The sequence below is a fragment of the Drosophila guanche genome, unplaced genomic scaffold, assembly GCF_900245975.1.
Source record: "Drosophila guanche unplaced genomic scaffold, DGUA_6, whole genome shotgun sequence".
NCBI classification, from domain to species: domain Eukaryota; kingdom Metazoa; phylum Arthropoda; class Insecta; order Diptera; family Drosophilidae; genus Drosophila; species Drosophila guanche.
In genome coordinates, this window is record NW_022995744.1 from 11,279,094 (window position 1) to 11,297,705 (window position 18,612).

The 18,612-nt window shown below is 47.4% G+C and overlaps 2 protein-coding genes and 4 non-coding genes across 6 annotated transcripts; 4 read left to right on the forward strand and 2 right to left on the reverse strand.

Moving 5' to 3' along the window:
- Positions 1 to 11: 11 nt before the first annotated feature.
- Positions 12 to 14,903, reverse strand: LOC117580527 (probable chitinase 10). Its single transcript, XM_034267120.1, has 8 exons — positions 14,544 to 14,903; positions 6,649 to 6,730; positions 3,400 to 3,905; positions 2,376 to 3,332; positions 2,203 to 2,314; positions 1,165 to 2,135; positions 902 to 1,103; positions 12 to 840 (listed from the first exon to the last, which is right to left on the reverse strand). The coding sequence occupies exons 1-8, from the start codon at positions 14,544 to 14,546 to the stop codon at positions 635 to 637; spliced, it is 3,039 nt and encodes a 1,012-aa protein (XP_034123011.1). The 5' UTR covers positions 14,547 to 14,903; the 3' UTR covers positions 12 to 634.
- On the forward strand, positions 4,740 to 4,811 carry Trnac-gca. The gene has a single exon. It is a non-coding gene; the product is annotated as a tRNA-Cys (tRNA).
- Positions 4,978 to 5,049, forward strand: Trnac-gca. The gene has a single exon. It is a non-coding gene; the product is annotated as a tRNA-Cys (tRNA).
- On the forward strand, positions 5,324 to 5,395 carry Trnac-gca. The gene has a single exon. It is a non-coding gene; the product is annotated as a tRNA-Cys (tRNA).
- Positions 6,500 to 6,571, forward strand: Trnac-gca. Its single transcript has one exon. It is a non-coding gene; the product is annotated as a tRNA-Cys (tRNA).
- A 2,054-nt stretch (positions 14,904 to 16,957) lies between the features above and the next one.
- Positions 16,958 to 18,072, reverse strand: LOC117580529. Its single transcript, XM_034267122.1, has one exon. The coding sequence runs from the start codon at positions 18,009 to 18,011 to the stop codon at positions 17,031 to 17,033; it is 981 nt and encodes a 326-aa protein (XP_034123013.1). The 5' UTR covers positions 18,012 to 18,072; the 3' UTR covers positions 16,958 to 17,030.
- Between the last annotated feature and the right edge of the window lie 540 nt (positions 18,073 to 18,612).

The following is an 18,612-nucleotide window of genomic DNA, read 5'->3' on the forward strand; positions in this document are numbered from 1 at the left end:
TTAAACTACGCAATTACAACTCTATAATACAAATTTTATTGATAAAACTTGAAAATTTACAATTTTCTTTGTGCGGCGCCTGTTCTGTTGTTGTCATCATCTCATTAGATAAGAAAGGAAAGGGCTCAAAGGACGGGGCGGCAAAGGCAGGAAAATGCTTTGTGAAATTTAAGCGGAAACTGTTTTGGTTTTGATTTGTTTCGATTTAGACAAAATTTAGATTGGTGACTGTTTAGGTCGAACTGGTTGGTTGGTGTTTCTTATGATTATCACAGTATGATACACAGAAGTTTCGGGACGCTTCCATATGAACCATTTTGTTACCTCTCGCATTGGAGTCGACGGGAAAGCGGCGGGTGGGGGAGAGTAACAGTTGTCAAGTAATGATTTCTGATCATGCGCGCATTTGTAACTAAGACATAAAAACTACTTAGGGGCACTATCTCAGCTTATAAAATAATTTTTAAAAAAATTCAGCCGAAATTTAGCAAGTTTTCGAGTATTTTGTTAGGGGGGCAGCAAAATATGTAGTTTCGTGGCAGTTTCGCGTTATTATTACTAGTTCTAGGGCATCCTTTTCATAATATTAACAAATCGAGTAGGGAACTCGATAGGGCAGGGGGCAGGGCATCCCTTAGGCTGGTGCCTCCGTTGGGGTGTGGCATCCTTCGACATTCTCGGGCCAATCGCAGACATTCTCATTGGGATTGAACACCAAGTTGGCAGGACATGGCATATGGTGCTTGCGCTCGCCCTCGCACATGTAGTAGTGGGTGCAATCAGCCCAGTCCTTGTGATAGCTAATGTGTCCATCCTCCTCTGCGCAGGTAACGTCATGAGCTGTGCCAAGAAAGGGAAAGAATCAAACAAAGTTCATTGGGCCGGGGGTCGGGAAACCTACGATCTTTTGTTGTGTATGCTCCGCGTGGGCCATGGGACTCATAGGGTCCATCGTACTCCAACGCAACCTTGTAGTCCTTCAGTTCATCGTTCAGGGCATTCAACAGTGGATACTTGCCACTGCCGCAGCGACCGGAGAAGTCGTCCATGTCAATCGACCAGACCATAATGCCACCAAAGCCTTGCTCCTTCAGCCATTCGGTCTGCAAGCCATAGGAAGGTTATAAAGTGTTCGTTTAAGACCATTTTCGCTCTCCAACTTACCTTTGTCTTGAGGGAGCGCTCGTCGTCAAAGCCAACCCACTGGTTGCCTCTGTAGGCGAAGGGCACCTGCTGCTCCGAGTCCCAGACCAGTGTTGTGTTGTCGGCCGCCAGGAAGGAGCACACCTCATAGTAGCTTAGGAAGCCAGCCTCGTTGGTGAACTTTCCGGCCTTGCCTCCGCCCGACGATGGCGATCCAATGTCGAACTGAGTGTCGTTGACCAGCTCGAAGCTGCGTCCATAGGTGGGCATACCAATCAGTAGCTTCTCCTTGGGTGCGCCCTGCTTCACCCACTCGCGGGCACTGTAGTCGACGGTGAGCTTCTTCTGGTAGCCGGTGGCCGACTCCAGGGCAAACAGTGGGGAGTTGTGACCGACCGTGCGCTCCCACTGGCCGTGGAAGTCGTAGGTCATCACATTAATAAAGTCCAGGTACTTGGAGATCTCCGGCACATCGTAGCCAGCGGCGATGGCTTCAAAGGAAGCCGGCACAGCGGCAGTCAAGAGCAGACGCGGCAGCCCAGAGGACTTTGCCTCTCCCTCGAAGGCGACGCGCAGCTCCTTCAGCAGATTCAAGTAGGCCACGCGATCCTCGGCACCGCGAGGGTACTCCCAGTCCACGTCCAGGCCGTTGAACTTGTAGTCACGCAGAAAGTCGATGGCCTCGTACACGAACTGATTCATGCGGAACACGTTAGAGGTGAGCTCCTTGAAGGGCGTCGAGCCGAAGGCCCAGCCTCCGATGGCCAACAGAATCTGCAGATCGGGATTGGCATCCCGCAGACCAATTACACTCTCGTAGTTCTCCGGATCGTCATCGGTGGCCTCTGTCAGCTTGTAGTCCTGTAGCGTGGCAAAAGCATAGACGATGTGCGTGCAGAGCTTGGGATCAATATTCTCGGGCTGGAACTTGCCAGCTCCTGGTCGCTTGGCAGACCAACTGGTCAGATAGCAGAACACCTGGGCGGGACGTGCTGTGGCGGAATTTATTATTAGTAAATTGATCAACTCGGTTTGGTTTGTGTTATGGCTGGGACTCACTGTTCTGTTCGATTGCATTGGCGCCGGACTTGATGCGCTGCTTCTTGGCACCCTGGGGCTTGCGCACCTTTTTCAGTACTTCGTCCACTGAGATTTTGATGGGTTCCGGTTTCTGCAAATATCACAACGATTAGCCAATGGATAACCATCAAAAACGAACTCTGTAAACATACCTCTTCGATGTCCTCGAATGTGGCAGCTATGGCTGTCCAATTGACATCCTTGGCCTCCTTGCCGCGAGATATGCCCAGCAGTTCCTCTCGCATGGCGCCAATCAATGGATACTTGACATTGCCGCCGCACACCTCACCCTTGAAGTCGTCCATGTCGATGGTCCACACCATGGCGCCACCGTAGCCATTCGTTTTGATCCACTGCATTTTGTTCCTGATGGCGCGTTCGTCATCGAAGCCGACCCACTGGTCACCGTCCACCATGTAGGGCACCTTCATCTCCTCATCCCAGACGTAGACGGCACCGTTCAGCAACATCTCGCAGATCTCGTAGTAGGCCAGGAAGCCGCTCTCCTTTGTGTAGACTCCCTCCCGACCGCCGGCTGTGGCGGGGGCATTGGGACCGTGCTTGTCGGTGTTGGCCAGCGTGAATGAACGCCCATAGGTGGGCATGCCGATCACCAGTTTCTCCTTGGGAGCACCCAGCTTGACCCAGAGACTGGCAGCATTGTCCACGGACAGCTGCTTGCGCCACTCGGAGTCGGTGGAGGGTGCATATAGCGGTGCATTGTGGCCCGTCTCCTTCTCCCACTTGCCGTGGAAGTCGTAGGCCATCAGGTTGATGAAATCCAAATAGCTGGCAATGGCTGGCACATCGTATCCACCACGCACATTGTCCGGGCCCACGGGCACGGCGGCGGAGAGCAGGAGACGCGGCTTCTTTAGCTCCTGGGCCTCGGCCTCGAACGCCTCGCGCAACTCCTTCAGCAACAGCACAAAGTTCTTCTTGTCCTCCGAGCCCTTGGGGTACTCCCAATCCATGTCCAGTCCGTCGAAGCCACGCTTCCGCAGGAAGGGAATAGCCGAGTAGACAAAGGTCTGGCGCGTGTACCGTGTGGCAGACATATCCTTGAACTTCTGGGTTCCAAACGACCATCCACCTATAGCAAGAAGGATCTGAAAGCCAACAGGGGGTTAGACATATAAAAATTTGATCTGTTTGGAGCTGTGTCCTCCGACTTACCTTTAGCTTGGGATTGGCCTTGCGCAGACTCATCATGCGGTCGTACAGTCCGGGAACATTGTCCTTGGTCTCATCGTTCGACTCGTAGGAGCTCAGCTTGCCCTTCTTCAGCCAGCCAAAGGCGAATATAATGTGGGTGCAGAGATCTGCTGGGATGTCCTCCGGCACAAATTTGCCAATCTTCACGCGATACTGCGACCAATTTGTGTAGTAACACACAATCTTTGGCGTGCTATCTTCCACCTTGGTCTTCTTGCCCTTCAGTGAGGATCCACTGGCCACCAAGGCCGATCCGCCAACTGCTGCTGCTCCGACGGCAGCTCCTCCGCCCAGCTTCGACTTGTTGCGCAGTCGGGTGCGGCGTACACTTGTGGTGGTGGAGGCGGTTATCTGATCGATGCGCTTCTCCGCCACCGGTGCCTCGGTCGATTTCTTGGACTCGATCAAATTGCTGCGCGATGAGCTGGCCGCTGTTGTGGGGCGTCGCAGGCGTCTTCGGGTTTTGGCTGAGGTAAAATGGAATTATCAATTAAACTTTGCCCACACTTTGGCTGAATAGGAGAGGTAATTACAGACTAGTTATGATCGTGATTGTGAGTTTATAATCGCCCTATGATTGAAAATTGTGCCCCAACATACAACCCACAGTGGAATCATAACTTGACCTTGCCCAAATGGGTTCGCTGCATAGGTGGCACTTGTCTGTCTCTTGAGCTACGAGCTGCTCCTCACCTCATCCATCAGTGTGGCAATGGTAATGACGTGGGGGCCGTCGCAATCTCGATCTTAATCGCCATCGAAATGGCCATTGCAGTGGATTGTCAACCACTTTGGATCTGATCGGATCGTCGAGTGTCGATAGTTTCGTCAAATTAATGCATCTTGCATTCTCATCTTGGAGATTGGCATCTTCAGCTGACAATTTGTGGAAAATGAGGCTTGATTGAGCGAAGTCGTGACGTTGAGATTTACTTAATGCTGTCTATCGCAATAATAAAGATATCGAAGGCAGATTTGCCGCACATACTGTTGATGTATGCATGGCATGGTCCCTGGCCCACACCGGTTTTGGCATTATCTTGCTGCTCAATTTCGCTAAACGAAGTCGAATTGTTGCAGCAGAAATAACAATACGAAATTATTGCTAAACCTGTTTAAATACTCGTATTTCATTTAATGGCCTGCGTCTTTTCCATTTCTCAGTAAGACCACTCCACACCTCACTGGGGGGCACTGCGCAAGTCCACACACACACATACACAAGCCCATGAATGACTATTATTAGCAATCAGTGCTCGCTGTGCGGCTCTACTTGGTGTTCGGTCGGACCAAGCTCATCTGGGGATATAGCTCAGTGGTAGAGCATTCGACTGCAGATCGAGAGGTCCCCGGTTCAAACCCGGGTGTCCCCTTGAGTAACCTTTTTTGTAATTTTGTTTCTTGTTTTAGTTATTTAAACATAAATTCTTATCTTTTTGTATGGCTCTGATAGCTGACAAGTGTTTGCTTATTTTTCTAAACATAGAAACTAGCTGCAGTTAACTGATTCACGGTCATTTGGACCGGTGCAACACGCAGGGGGATATAGCTCAGTGGTAGAGCATTCGACTGCAGATCGAGAGGTCCCCGGTTCAAACCCGGGTGTCCCCTAAGTAGATTTTTTTTAAATAATTGTAATAGCAATTGGCTTTTCTTTGCAATATATTCAAAAATACAAAGGATTTTTCTATTTTTTGCAACGAAGTATATTGTGAATATTGTTGCAATTAAAAAACTGCACCTTTTACCTTTTTAAAATAAAGATTTTGGTCCAGTACTGGCTTAAAGTATTCCACTAATACGCATCTCATTATTGTTAAATGCAGTCAGTAAGCAACTGCCAGCTCTGAAGTAGAGGTAGAAACTTAGCCACTGCTAAGAACGTGGGGATATAGCTCAGTGGTAGAGCATTCGACTGCAGATCGAGAGGTCCCCGGTTCAAACCCGGGTGTCCCCTAATTTTTTTGTTTTCTTTTCTTGTTCATAACAGTTTTAATTGTTTTTTAATCAAAATTGTATTTTCCCATAGGTTCTAGACTAAAGAAGTGAAGCGCCGCCATGAACAAAAAAAAGGTATGTGTCATATTTCATTTTTGTTTAAAGTTCAACCACGTGTTATTCCAAAATAGCTTGTCATTAATATTTATGTATTAAATTTCCTAATTATTTATGTATATTTGGGTTTCCCCATTTACCATGTTGTTGCTTTTAGCATGCAACTGAAAATGCCAAAAGTAGGGTGCTTGATCTTTAGGGTAAAGGTAACTTTAACTGTAGCTGCAGAGGAGACTTTCCCAACATTGACATGCACAAAGAAAAACCATAGAAAATAAGGTATTTTTAAGTCTTTTTCACTTTATAAGCAGTATGCAGATCTTTCAACTCCCCTCTGGTAATTCCTATTGCTAATATTATCATTTTCATATATTAATATATCATTTGATTACTCTGATCTTATCTCTCTAATTACTTTGAACGTTTCGCAATGGGGAAACCTATCCCTTTTCCCATTGGGGTTTTGGTTAAGTAACGCAACAAATCGCTGGCAACATAAAAAACTCATTTGGTAGAGTGGCTGTTGTGTGATAAGTATAGTTGCAGATAGATGAAATCACAGTACAAAACAACAGCAAGAGAAACAATTCTTTATCAACATCCGTCTGACAGAAACACAATGAATTAGTACCGACAGGAAAGAACTCGTTGGATAGATTCCGACAATAGGATACCTAGCAGCTAATCAGTAGTATTTTCAGGGAACTGCGAACAGAGTTCAGGGCAGTTAACATATACACAGAGCACTAAGACACAGAGCGACCGGAAAGGAAAGACTAGATCGGCCTGTCTATACAGGTCTATACTTCTAGCTGTTACATACAACTTCACTGCAGAATGGCCACCCACATTCTCGTGCGAGTATGAGTAGAAATAGTCAAAGAAACAGAGACAGGCACCAGATACGCGTAGTATGACGCCCACATAAGGAGAGCGAACGAGTTGTGTCTGGATTCCGCTGAATGCGTTGGTTCTTGTTCTGTAAATTCTTCCATTTTTTATAACTGGGGATATAGCTCAGTGGTAGAGCATTCGACTGCAGATCGAGAGGTCCCCGGTTCAAACCCGGGTGTCCCCTTGAGTAAGCCTTTTTGCTGTTCCCCGTGGAAGACCCTTGCAGTTCAGTTATTATTTTCGTATAATTCGAGTACTTACTCTGTGCACTGTCAGCGGATGGTGAGAGCAAGACAATCAGCAGGCATATCGCAAAGGCGACTTGTAGCAGCCGCGGCGGAAACTGTGAAGTAGAAATGAAACAAAAACAGGCGATTATTAATCATGGGTCTTATGCTTTTGATGTACGATTAATAATCTTGGACACGCAGCGACTTGTGTGGGGTGCACGTCGATTTTCGACAAATTACGTGTCACCTGCTCGCAGAGGCAGTGTGGCGGTGCCATGCCAGAGGGACAGTCCCCAAATTGGGCGATGCGAAGGTCAGGCGGGGCAATATTCGTCGATTGCACTTCACACTCGCTTTCGCCGGCTTAACGCATTCAGACAGAGGTCAGTCGGATGGCCACTTGTCCCGCTGTACGGCTGTACCGCCCTTTGGGCACTCACATCCCACATGAGCGGACCGACCACATCTCGACATTGACCCAGTTCACAAGTGGAGTGGAGACGGGACCCGAGAGCCGCGACCCGACCCAGCCAGGTCTAAACAATGGCCCCAAGACTGCTCCGTCGATTGCTTGGACAACTAATTATGAATAACTACAACTACAAACCATTCAGTGCTCATAATTATTCAAGTTTTACTACAGTCTCAGTTCGGATCGGTCATTGTTTGAGCTGAGATGTGCCAATTAGTGGCTGACATCTCAGGTTGAAGCTCCACTCGGGGCGGTCTTTGTGGAGCCACGACATTGAGTCTCTTTGGGCTTTGTTTTGTCCGATCGCATTGCCTGCTTAGGCATTCAGCGGGCATCTCCATTAAGAACACCTTACACAACGCCGCCGATTGGTTATGCAAATGCCCGCGGCGAGCGGGAATAACAGTTAGCGGTAATAGCAGAGGGAGAGCAGGGAGAAATGGCCCAAATTGGCACAAGCGTGAGTCGCTTGCTAACGGACAATAGATAACAGTTAGAAGCCACCGGCAATCTAAACCCACACACATATCCACATTCCGATCGGCCAGCACGAGGGCTGCTCAAGGTCGCGGGCTCCAACAAAGGCTTGTCTAATTTATGGCCAGTCCCCAGTCCCCAGTCCCCAGTCCCCAGTCTCGGTCCCCGAACACCCAGGCCAACCCATAAATCTCCATTTCGGTGGTACGCTGCTTCCTCAGATCTCTTGATCAAGATGTGAATACGACAAAGTCCCAGTGGCTTTGAGGCTGTGTCTGGGGCTGATTGTGAGGCTAAGGCTGATCAAAAGTGAAACTGGTTCGTGCATATTTGGGGCTATTCGTTTAAATGTTTCAGCAGTCCAAAAAAAACTGATGAATAAATTATAAAATCTTAATGCGACGTCGCCAGCACAGCACACAAAGTTCCTTATCGCGTGTGGCCAGTGCGCGACCCGACCCGACCAGTTAGTCAGTCAGTTAGTTAGTCTGTTGGCCCAAGCCCAGCCAGCAGCCAGCAGCCAACAGCCATCAACATCCACTGAACTGAGGTGGACTGGACCAACTGGTTTGGCTTGGCTCTCGCTGTGGTTCGATGGGCCGTATGGCGTATGGCGTATGGTGATTGTGATGGCGTTGGCCGGGGCGGCGCGGAAATAAACGAAATGACCATAAAGTGAAAACAAGCTCCCAAATGCCTTTCATTTTCCTTGTGCGAAAGCGAAAATCCCAGAACCGAAAGTCAGTAATCAGCGAAACCCATAACCGTTGACTGAATGGCTGTCTGTGGCTGTCTTGCTGCCTGCCTGTCCTGCTGTCTGTCTTTCAGTCTCCCCCCTCTGGATGGCTGTTGTCGATGTTCAATTTTGGCAAATCATCTTTCAGTTGCATTCTCCAGGTGTGTGTGTTGCCGAGGTGCTTGCGCAAAGATTTCTGTATGGTTTTGTTCGTTGCCATTCCGGGCAGTTGTCCAAGTCGCATTGCAAAGTTTTCTACAAAATGCGAGAGAGAGGAGAAGCAGAGGCTACAAGTGGATACAAGTGTGGCCTGTCCCTGTGTGTGAGTATCATTAGCCAGGGTCCGCGTTGTCTAACGGCTCGCTGGAGCACAGCCAAGTGGCTCCGACTGCGACTGTGACTGTGTAGCTTGGGGCTTGGCGTTGGCTTTTCTTTCTTGGTGGGGCCGGGCCGGGCCAGGCCGCCTGCTCTGGCTCAAATTTGCTGCCGAGTCTTCGGTTACAGTCTCCGCTTTGGCGTGTTTGAGTGTGTGTTTTTCTCCGTCTGTGGTTACGACAGCACCAAATAAAAGTCGATAAATAATAGAAAGAGCCGGGACGGGCTGGAGGAACCACAAAGTAGAGGGACAACAAGCGGACTACTCGTACAGACGTATGTACATTCCAGCAGCATGATTCGATTTATTCAATTGTCTTGCGCAAAAAAGAGCGAAACAGAAATGGAAAAATCAAAAGAAAACCAAGAGACAAGACAAGTTTCTGTCTCGACCAAGAGGACACTCTGCATTGTAAGCAAAAGTGTATCTATTAGCTATTAGCTATTTCAGGGAACATTGTTTAATTAAAATCAAGTTTAAGTAGTTCCAACTGTTTCTTGTATCGAATAATCTTCGCTCTATGGTCGCGTATACCCACTGACAAACACTGGATACCATCTGTCTGCAATTGCTGATTTCACTTGCATGGAAAGCATTGAATTGATTGCCGCAAGAAAGCGCAGAAAATGCAATTCATTTGCGTATCTACTTGTAGCAGCCCGCTCTCCGCTCTGAAGAGGCGCGCGACAAATTGCGCAAAAGTTGAGAGCGGAGTTCGAAGTTGAGCTCGCAGCAGAGTTCGTCGCTTAAGTCCTTTGTTTGTGGCCATTATTTAGTTGCAAATTTATTAATATATATTCCCTCCCCTCCGCCCAACTGAACGTTTGACACTTTAGCGGCTGTCGACTCGATGTTGTTTGATTGTCGCTTTTGTTGCTTTGAGCTTTAATTAAAATTTTGAATGACTCTCTGGCTTGACCGAAATTAAGCTCAAGGTGAGGCACCGCCATAAAGCACATGGATAGCGCAATGGAAACAGCCAGACAGACAGACAGTCAACAGAAAACTAAAGAGAAAATAAAAGAAAATCGTTGCACACTGTGCCGGCAAACAGGCGTCAGACGAGTGGTTCGTTGCATGAATGTAAACCTGATGACTTAACGGATTCCATAGAGCCATAAGTCATAACGGTTTCGGCAATATTTTGGCTTTGATTTTGTGGCAAAAGTTTTCGCTGCAAGCCAGTTATAAATAGGAGTTGCATACGTCACAATCAGGCCGATTCGTAGTCGATTCGCGAGCAGCACCTGTCCTGACCAGACGACCTTGCGCAATCTGGCCACGGGCTTGCTCCACGAACGAGTTCAGAGAGAGACAAGCGGACAGATAGACAGAGAGAGAGAGAGAGAGAGAGGGGAAGAGAGAGAGAGGGGGAGAAAGATACAGTGTGAATCAGCGGTGTACTTCAACCGAAACTGGTCCAATGCGCTGCTCAATCAGAATAATGCTTTAATGGCGCTCCGCTCCGCTGAGCCAATTAGTTGGACAAAAAAGTATGCGACTCCAATTACGAGGTGGGGTTGTGGCAGCTCGTTCTGGCAGTTCTGGCAGTTCTGGCAATTACTTCCTGCTGCAGCAGCTTAGCCCTGAACCGGCTGGACGAGTAGCTCGGTTCTAGAGACCAGTCCACTACGGGGCTGCAAGCCAATTGTAGGGTTTATGCCTCATACTTTTGATGGATATGCCATGGGCTGGGTCTGCCGTGAGTTATGGAACGAACTGCACTTTTGGCGTTGGCTTTTTAATGCCCCAAACGTGAGCCACATAAAATGCCAGGCAACAGCCGCTCAGCTCAGCCTTTGCTGCTGAGTCATCATAAATATCAACATCAGCAGCACAGATTGAACAAGAACCCATGGCTGTAGCTGTAGCTGTGGCCATTATTCTCTTTGCTGAAATGCCAGATCTCAACAGTTGAGTGCGCACCACTTCCGTTCCAATGCTAAATGGAGTCGAGTCCAACGGACCACCAAGCATTTCCTACGATCCAAGAAGTTGTTCATAATGTCAATAAAATTTATGTCCATTTGTTTGGCTGTTTTTCTGTTTGGCTGTTTGGCCTCGCCAAGAATTTGCACATTTGTCAGTGTCGCATTGAGGTTTCTCGTCGCTTTTAAGCTGCGCTCGCTCCACCGAAACAAAAGACTCCAAGCGACACGACACACATTGTGGCAAAGGCCGCAAATGGCTGCCAGCGGCCTGGAAAATGCTCTGTCTCTCGGGCCTGGCTGCTCTCCCTGTCAAGTGTTGCCTGAAAATTGCATATTTTCACTTGCACTTTCTTGCCGGAGAGGCGTGCCGTGCACCCAAGACAGACTGCAATAAGGAACTGAACAGACTATGTGCGGACATTATGTCATCATCATCATCAGTTCAGCAAGTGCAACATGAACAGCAGCAGAAGCACCGGCAGTGGCAGCAGCTTCCTTACGTAAGCCCATATGCGCTTTTATTTATAAACAAAGCGTCCAAAGAGTCAGCCCCCGAGGCAACATAATAAATCATAGGGAAGCGCATCCAGCAAAAATAATCACAGTCCCCCACCCCAAGTGAAAAGGTGAAATTTGTGTATTCATTATTATGGTAGAAAGCAGGTGGCATTGTCTTCAACTTTAACCTTTTGGCCAAAAACGAATGAAGCGCAACAGAAACCCGTTTGTCCAACGCGTCCAACAAATATTCAAATTAAAAGATGCGCTGCCTCGATTTGCCGCCACTCGAGGCTGGCCAGTCCAGTCGCGTCCAATCCAGTCGCTGCCTCGATCAATGTTTATGGCCTAGACAATAAAACGGTATTAATTCGAGCCACTTTATGGCTAGGCAGATGAATTTATTGCCAAATACTCGCAGTCGGTCGACTGACAATTGTCGCCGGCTAGGCCAACAACCAGCGGAAGGGCCAACGACAACAAATGGTGGTATAAAAACTACCTTTTTTCGCTTAATTAGCTTCAATTATAATACGAGAAGGCAGAGAGGAGGGTTGTGCAATCGCTGCTGCTTATCTATACACAGATACATATGTATGTATGTCTGTATGGTATAGCCATGGCCATAGCTGTAGTCCGTGTCTAGCTGATTGGCTGATCACTAAGTTTCGCTGATAATGATTTGACATTTTGGCTTCGACAGAGAGCTCGATTATGCCGCTGTCAGTGTCCGATGTCCGCTGTCCGTTGTCGCATGTGTGGATACGAGTATGCGGCAGATATATTTAGATACCTCAGCCTTTACATAATGAAAACTCTGAACGAGTTTGCCACTCGGTTCGCCTTTGGCTGGGAGTTGGATTTTGCTTTTATTTTCGTTTGTCACCTTCGCCGCTTGACAAATGATTGATATGCCCTGCCCGAGTGGATATCTAATTCACATTTGTGTGTCTATAAAGCCATGAAGTATGCTGCTGCTGCTGCTGCTACTGGGGTGTGAGTTAATTATGATGGATCTCATATCACACTTTGACAATTGGCCAGCATGAATGCTTTATGTCACTTCCTGCAAGAAACACTCAAAACTGAAAGAAACATGTGCGAAGCTTCCACGTTTGTTGCCTCAGTCTTTTGCTTTTGTCAGGCCTTGCATTCGCCACTCACTTTATCTTCGAGCTACCAGCTGACTGTCGTAGCGAGTTCAATAACCAGTTGATGCTTTTTGGGTTTCAGCCAAATCATCTACATAAATGTGAGCGAAGCTACAGCCTCGATTGGTGCCTTGTGGCCCTGATTATAAGCACTCCAAGCCACGACCCACACACACAGCTTCCTTCACTATTGCGGCAGCTGCATGCTGCATTCTGCCTGTCAGGGCTGGGCCGCACGAACGAGCGAACATTCTAGACAAACTGTTACGAGCATTGGGGCATGCCATTTTTGTGCAGAATTCTAATTTTATTTTATTTACTTCATGGGAAATAGCATAAATACTTAATGGACCGAGCAAGCGTGTCTTGCCTGATTGAAAATGACTAACTAAACGTCTTCCATCTGTGATCATTACGATAAGCAATTAATGGTTAAAGACTATTCGAAATTAAATGCACAAAGCCATCAAGAAGTATTTAAATTTCAATCTTAAGTTCAGAGACAAACTGGCTGCAAAGTATTTATGTTTCTTGTTTCCTAAATTGACTGCAAATGTTTCTTAGTACTGCTGCTGCTGCTTGAGTAATCTTATTACGCATACGACCGGGTGGGATGCATTATTGACTTCCGACAAAAGGCAGAGAAGAAAATGAAATGTCCATAAGGGAGAAAGTCTGCCTCTGTCTCTGCGTGCCATTATAATGTTAGACCCCTCGACAAGTGGGGGTTTTCGAGCGTGTACCTACATAAGCTTTGTCGTGCCACTCGCGGGTTGTTTGTTTTCCAAACAAAATTCTCCGTTCCGAGTGTCTCCGAGTAGTCCATTGTCGTGGAGCCAGCAGAGACGAAAGCAGTGCCAACGAAAGTGAGAGTTTTGTCTGTGACGTTGACGGACTGCACACACATACATAGATACATAGATACATAGCTATATCCCCAGCCATCGCGAGGGCTGTCAATGCCGCGTTTCAGGAGTCACGGAGGCGTGGCCGTGAATGGGGGCCGGACAGCAAATGGAAACAGCTGCGAAAGTGCACAAAGGCTAGCCCCTGGTCTTGGTAATTAACATTTTTCATTGTTTTGCTCTTTGAAAATAATTACATTTCGACCTGCTCCACATCGTAAATGCCAGTTAACGTGCGATAAACATATGTTCATATGTATAATTGGTACTCTGTAGCCAAGAGAAAGAGCCAAATATAAAACGTTTAATTTATAAACTACGCAAAGTTCGGCTTCGAATTCGAATTCGAATTCGATTTGGATGTGGATTTTGATTGCCTTTGCTGCTGCTGCCGCTGCTTTGCGCTGGTTTTTTTGTTTGCTGTTTTCCACTCGCTTCAAGACTGTTTCGAGACTTCGATTTCGCCTGCGAGTCTGCGAGTCGAACCTAATTTTTGCGGGTTTTTCATTTTTGAGACCAGTTTAGTTGTTGTTTTGTGTGTGTTTTGGTGGCCGCTTTGCCAACGATTTGCCAATCGTCGACCAGAGCCCATGGGTATCTTTTCTTTTTGTTGTTTTCCTTTGGCCAATATTAATTGTTGGTAAAACAAAAGCGAAAACTTGTTTGTTATAGTTGCTATTGCTATTGTTGTTTGCCTGCAACTTTTACTTGCTGCTGCCAAATTGAGGCGTGCCCAGACTGCCTGCCTGCCTGCCCACCGCCTGCCGCCTGCTGCTGCCATAATGGAAATCTCTCTCTCACTCTGCCTCTTGTCAAAAAGCCAGCCAAGGAAGTAAGAGCCGGACACGGCTTGGATTATCGAGCATTTTTCCAATCAGTTTTGAATCGATTTGAAAGCGAAACCAAAGCGAGGCTCCCTCCTAGCCTCCCAGCCTGAAGCCCCTTCGCTACCCTACCCTTACCTCCCCTTCCCGCCCCTTTCATTGTCTTTGACAAGTTTGCCTTCAACTTCGATCGGTCAGCGGGTAGAACTCGTTGCTGTCTCTGTTGTTTCTGTTTCTCACACTTCAGGCTATTATTCTGTCGCTGTCTCTGTCTATGTGTCTATATCTGACTCTGTCTGTGTTTGTGTCTGCTGCTGCCTCTGCCTCTGCCTCTTTATGTCTCTGTTTTAGCTCCAGTCTTTGCCTGAATTGTTATTGCTGCTGCTTAACATTCATTTTTCCGTTGCGTCAACGGACTTTCAATATTCTTTGGCATGCTTTTTGTGTTCTGCTGGAAATATGCTAATTTTCCATAGTTCGCCCCATGGGCTTCGGCGCGGCGCGGCTCGGTTCTCTCGTTCTCCGGTACTCCGGCCTGACACACTTTTGCACTCACCATTTTGACTGGTCTCCGGCACTCAGAGCCGCTTACTCCACAAGGTAACCAAGTGTCTCGCTGTCTCTCCTTCGTCGAGAACTAGCTGGCAAAAGGAGCGGCCTGCGGGTGTATCGAATCGAAAGATCCTTCGATAAGTGATCGATTTTGGGGGGGAAGCACACGGTTGAGGGACTGAATTTTCAGCACACCGGACACCCGGTTGTGGTCGGTCACTCTCGGTTTTGGCTTGGCTTGACTCGGCTTGGCTTGGCTCGGCTAGCCTTGCATTTTGTCACTGGACACAGTCACTTTGTTTTTTTGGGAAGGCGAACCGCTTGGCGCTGCGTACTTGCACGGTGGACTGGAAAACTGAGACTGATTCGAGCGCTGCGGCCACAGCACGCTGTCAAGACAAGACAACAGAAACGGCAACAGCGACAGCGACAGCGACAGGTTTAGGCTTCAGACCCGCCACGTACGAGTGGCCATATGCGAGCGAGCAGCCACAACAGAGCAACACCACAACTCCAACAAGTACAACAACTACAACAACTACAACAGCAGCAGCAATCAACAAACAGCAACATAAACTACAGTTTCAGTTTGCAGCTAGGCACTGGGCTGGCGCTGTGAGCTGCATGGAAAATGAGCTCCGACCACTCTTTTGTGTGCTGAAGAGAGCGGAGCAAAGCCTCTGTTAGCCATTAACAGACAAATTAACAGAGAGATGGGGGAGTGATAGGAAACGGGATAGCATAGTAGCAGCTGCAACCAATATACAAGCATTTGTTATCAAATTCGATACGGATTTGGTAAGGCAACACGTTTGATTAGCATAACAACAAGACACCACAGATCGAGAGCAAAACGTCTTGGCCACAGCTAGTCAGAGCCATCCACCAACCCCACCCCAATGCTGCTGCGGTTGATGCAAATACGAAATATGATTTACAAAATGCCAAGTCGCAGCAGAGCGCATAACCATTAGTGCGTTGAATACGATAGAAAGCAGCGGTTGGCATTTGCATTTGTTAGTGTTTTTTGTTTGTTTTGAATATGAATAATGTAAAGGGTTTCCTAAGCTCCAATCACACCTCAGATGCCCAGTCCTAAAAGCATTAGCAACAGCAGCAGCGATCGTGAAGCTCTGCGGGTAAGAAAAGTAAAAACTGTGCAGAGTAGGGATTTCCCCTGTCGTTAGGTTCTGCAATTCTGAAGAACTGCCATGCCATGCCATATGCCTTTCTTTATGCCAGTCCACTTCTCACGCCTGGGATGCTATAAATTTCACTGCCTTTCACTGTAAATCATTTGCTCGGCACAACTTACTTGCGTGCATTTTAATGTGGAGCCGCGGTCTCCATTGCGTGCCATTTTCCAATTGATGGTTGATGGAGGCTTTTGCTTTTGCTTTTGCTTTTGCTCATTGCAGGCTTATTGCCATTCTGTGCCAGTTTCCACGAGAAAACTCTGTTTTCGCTCTGGTTGCCAAAGCGGCCCAACACAGCAACACACTAGGGGAAGGCCGAAATGAGAAGTGATCTTTGAAAGACTCGGAAAACTCGGAGCACTCAGACATTTGGACATTGGCTATGCAGTTCAGGTGGGCGCGGGACCTCAACGACAATGTGTGGAGTGCATTGGCTTGGCTTTCGAAATCGTTGTACAAAACACAGTTGTACCAATTGAATATCAAATCGGATGGCTTAACCTTCACTGCGCGGCAAGTTCGTGCCTTAAGTCTTTTGTTTGTATGCCTCTCCGACATCAGATTTACTCGCACACACAAGCTGAAAGTGAAATTTCATTGTTGCTGTTTCTGTTGCTGTTGCTGTTGCTGTGCTCTGGTTGGTAATTCCGCTGTCCGCCTTTCCGATTTTGGTAATTGTTGAAAAAGAAAGGCACTCACAATCGCACCACTCCGCACAGCACCGCACCGCACCATACGACGCCACATCGCTGATAAGGAACGTGATTTAATTTTTAGCTACAAATTATGAAAATCATACGCTGCTCATTCGCAGCTTTTCACTTTCCAACGGCCTTGCCGGAGCCACAATTTCTGCTGGGGAAGGAAGAACAGAAACTGGTCTGGGCACTGTCAGCCGCTTTGGCCTCCACACTTATTTGGAACACCCAAACAGAATTGCGCTGAGCATCTTGTGTTAATTTCCGTGGAAATTTGGACAGCGTTTTCCTTTCGGCTTCTTTCCTGCCATTGTTCCCAGACAATGGGCTGCTTTCGCTGCCACCAAATCGAACAGTCAGCGAGCGCAGAAGCCAAACAAGGTTTGTCGCTTAAGTTGCTTTTGTTGGTCTAGAAATCCGCTTTGCCGGATGTGTTCTAATAAAGCTAAATTCGGACCCAAGGTCCCCACACGGTAGCAAGGCTGTTCGCATGAAACTGCTTTTAATCGTAACAAAATATAATCAAAAAGATTCGAATAGAGTGGATTGTATATGTGCGTCAGGGTCACGCTGGCCAGGAAGAAGCTTAGGTCTTGGCTATGTGTAGCTGTTCTTCCACCTCATTCTTTGTCGCACTTCATGGGGATACATGTACAGGAGCTCATCGGTTGTGGACGACCTGGATGAGTTGGCCGGAGTATCAGCTGCAACCGTGAGACTCATTCGAGATCTCAGTCTCTGCCAGAGTGGCCGGATAGGGCTGCTGCTGCTTGAGTCCTTGTCCCGTTGACTCTTCTTTGAACTTATGCCAAGCCGCTTCAAAATTCCACGCAGCAGCTTGGGACGGGATTTTAGCTTTTCCTGAGCCACCGAGCACCCAGATTGGGACACTGCGAGTGGCTCATCCAATTGGGGAAGGAATGTCGGTAAGGGAAGCGGTTCTGGCATCGGCAACGGCAGCAGAAATGGAGCTGGCAAAGGCAGGGGTTTCTGTAATCCATCCAAGGCTCGTTGCAAATTCTGCCGCATGGTCCTGTAAATATCGGGATCCGGTGTTTCTGTGAAGCACTGCGGGGTCGTTGTCGACCCAAACGGATTATTTTGACAGGGATGGGGACTCGCGGCTGGAGGCTGTGGTGCCTGTCGTCTTTTTCTGCGAGGCGGGGTCTCCGGCTGAGCTGGAGGTGGCTCTATAGCCTCTTGTGGCGCGCCAGTTTCCCCCTCCAGCTGCATGTCCATCAACAAACACTCCACAGTGCTTAAAGCTCTTCGGTAGCTGCGCCATTTATGATGTCGGGAGCAAACGACATATCCGCATGCGAGTAAAAGCGTGTAGTAGAAGAATCCTGTTAACAGGACGATCACCAGCAGCGACATGAAAGGGCAAGGCGTCAGGTGGAACAGCAGCCAGCAAATGGAGTAGCAGTGGGTGAAGTCCAGGCGACACATATCCAACGCTGGCAGGCTGTAGCTATCCCCACCCGGTAGCAGGGTCTCCCTCAAGCTGGCACTCCAGTGCAGGGCGTACAGCAGAACGACCGCCAGTATAAAACGAAGCTTTTGCCACGAAAAAATCATAGTTTGAGGTAATTTTATTTCAATATGTTATAAAAGTTGTGCCAGGCCTAATATATATGGTGATCTGACAAGTTTAGATGTTTCGTTTACAGTGTTCCTGACAGATCAGTATATTTAATTTTATCTTTAGCCATCTGGCGCCTTTTTGTTTGAACTTGATTCTACTTCTGTCAAATATTATTAATCTTATTGATTTGCCTGTTTCCAATCGATAGTTCCCTTGTACATTTTTCAGCACTGGTTACCAAAACAGGAATCATATTCATATCTCACAAATATATTGAAAAAACCATGCAAATAATTAAAGCAAGTTCCTAAAACTAAACAATCTTCTAGAAAATGTATCCTTCTGTCTAATAAAATTATATTTTCAGTGTTAAGAGACTTAGCTAGCCAGTAATATTAAGCCGAAGCTTAAAATCGAGTAATATGATTTTCATTGTTATATTACGGCTTATGTTAAAAATTACAAGGTATACTTTGGTATACTTGTGAAAGCCAGACGGTATATTTTATCGATAAAATTGTGGTCACACTGCAAGAAAACACGCGCCATTTTTCACAAAACTTTAAAGTTGTTGTGAAAACCAAAATACGAAGG

Bases quoted from the DNA above. Each gene is read 5' to 3' on its own strand.
- LOC117580527 (XM_034267120.1), bottom strand. The intron at 3,906-6,648 runs GTAAGTACTCGA...ATTTTACCTCAG, and splicing joins ATCCGCTGACAGTGCACAGA to CCAAAACCCGAAGACGCCTG. The intron at 841-901 runs GTAGGTTTCCCG...TTCTTGGCACAG, and splicing joins AGCATACACAACAAAAGATC to CTCATGACGTTACCTGCGCA.
- LOC117580529 (XM_034267122.1), bottom strand. From the start codon at position 18,011: ATGATTTTTTCGTGGCAAAAGCTTCGTTTTATACTGGCGGTCGTTCTG.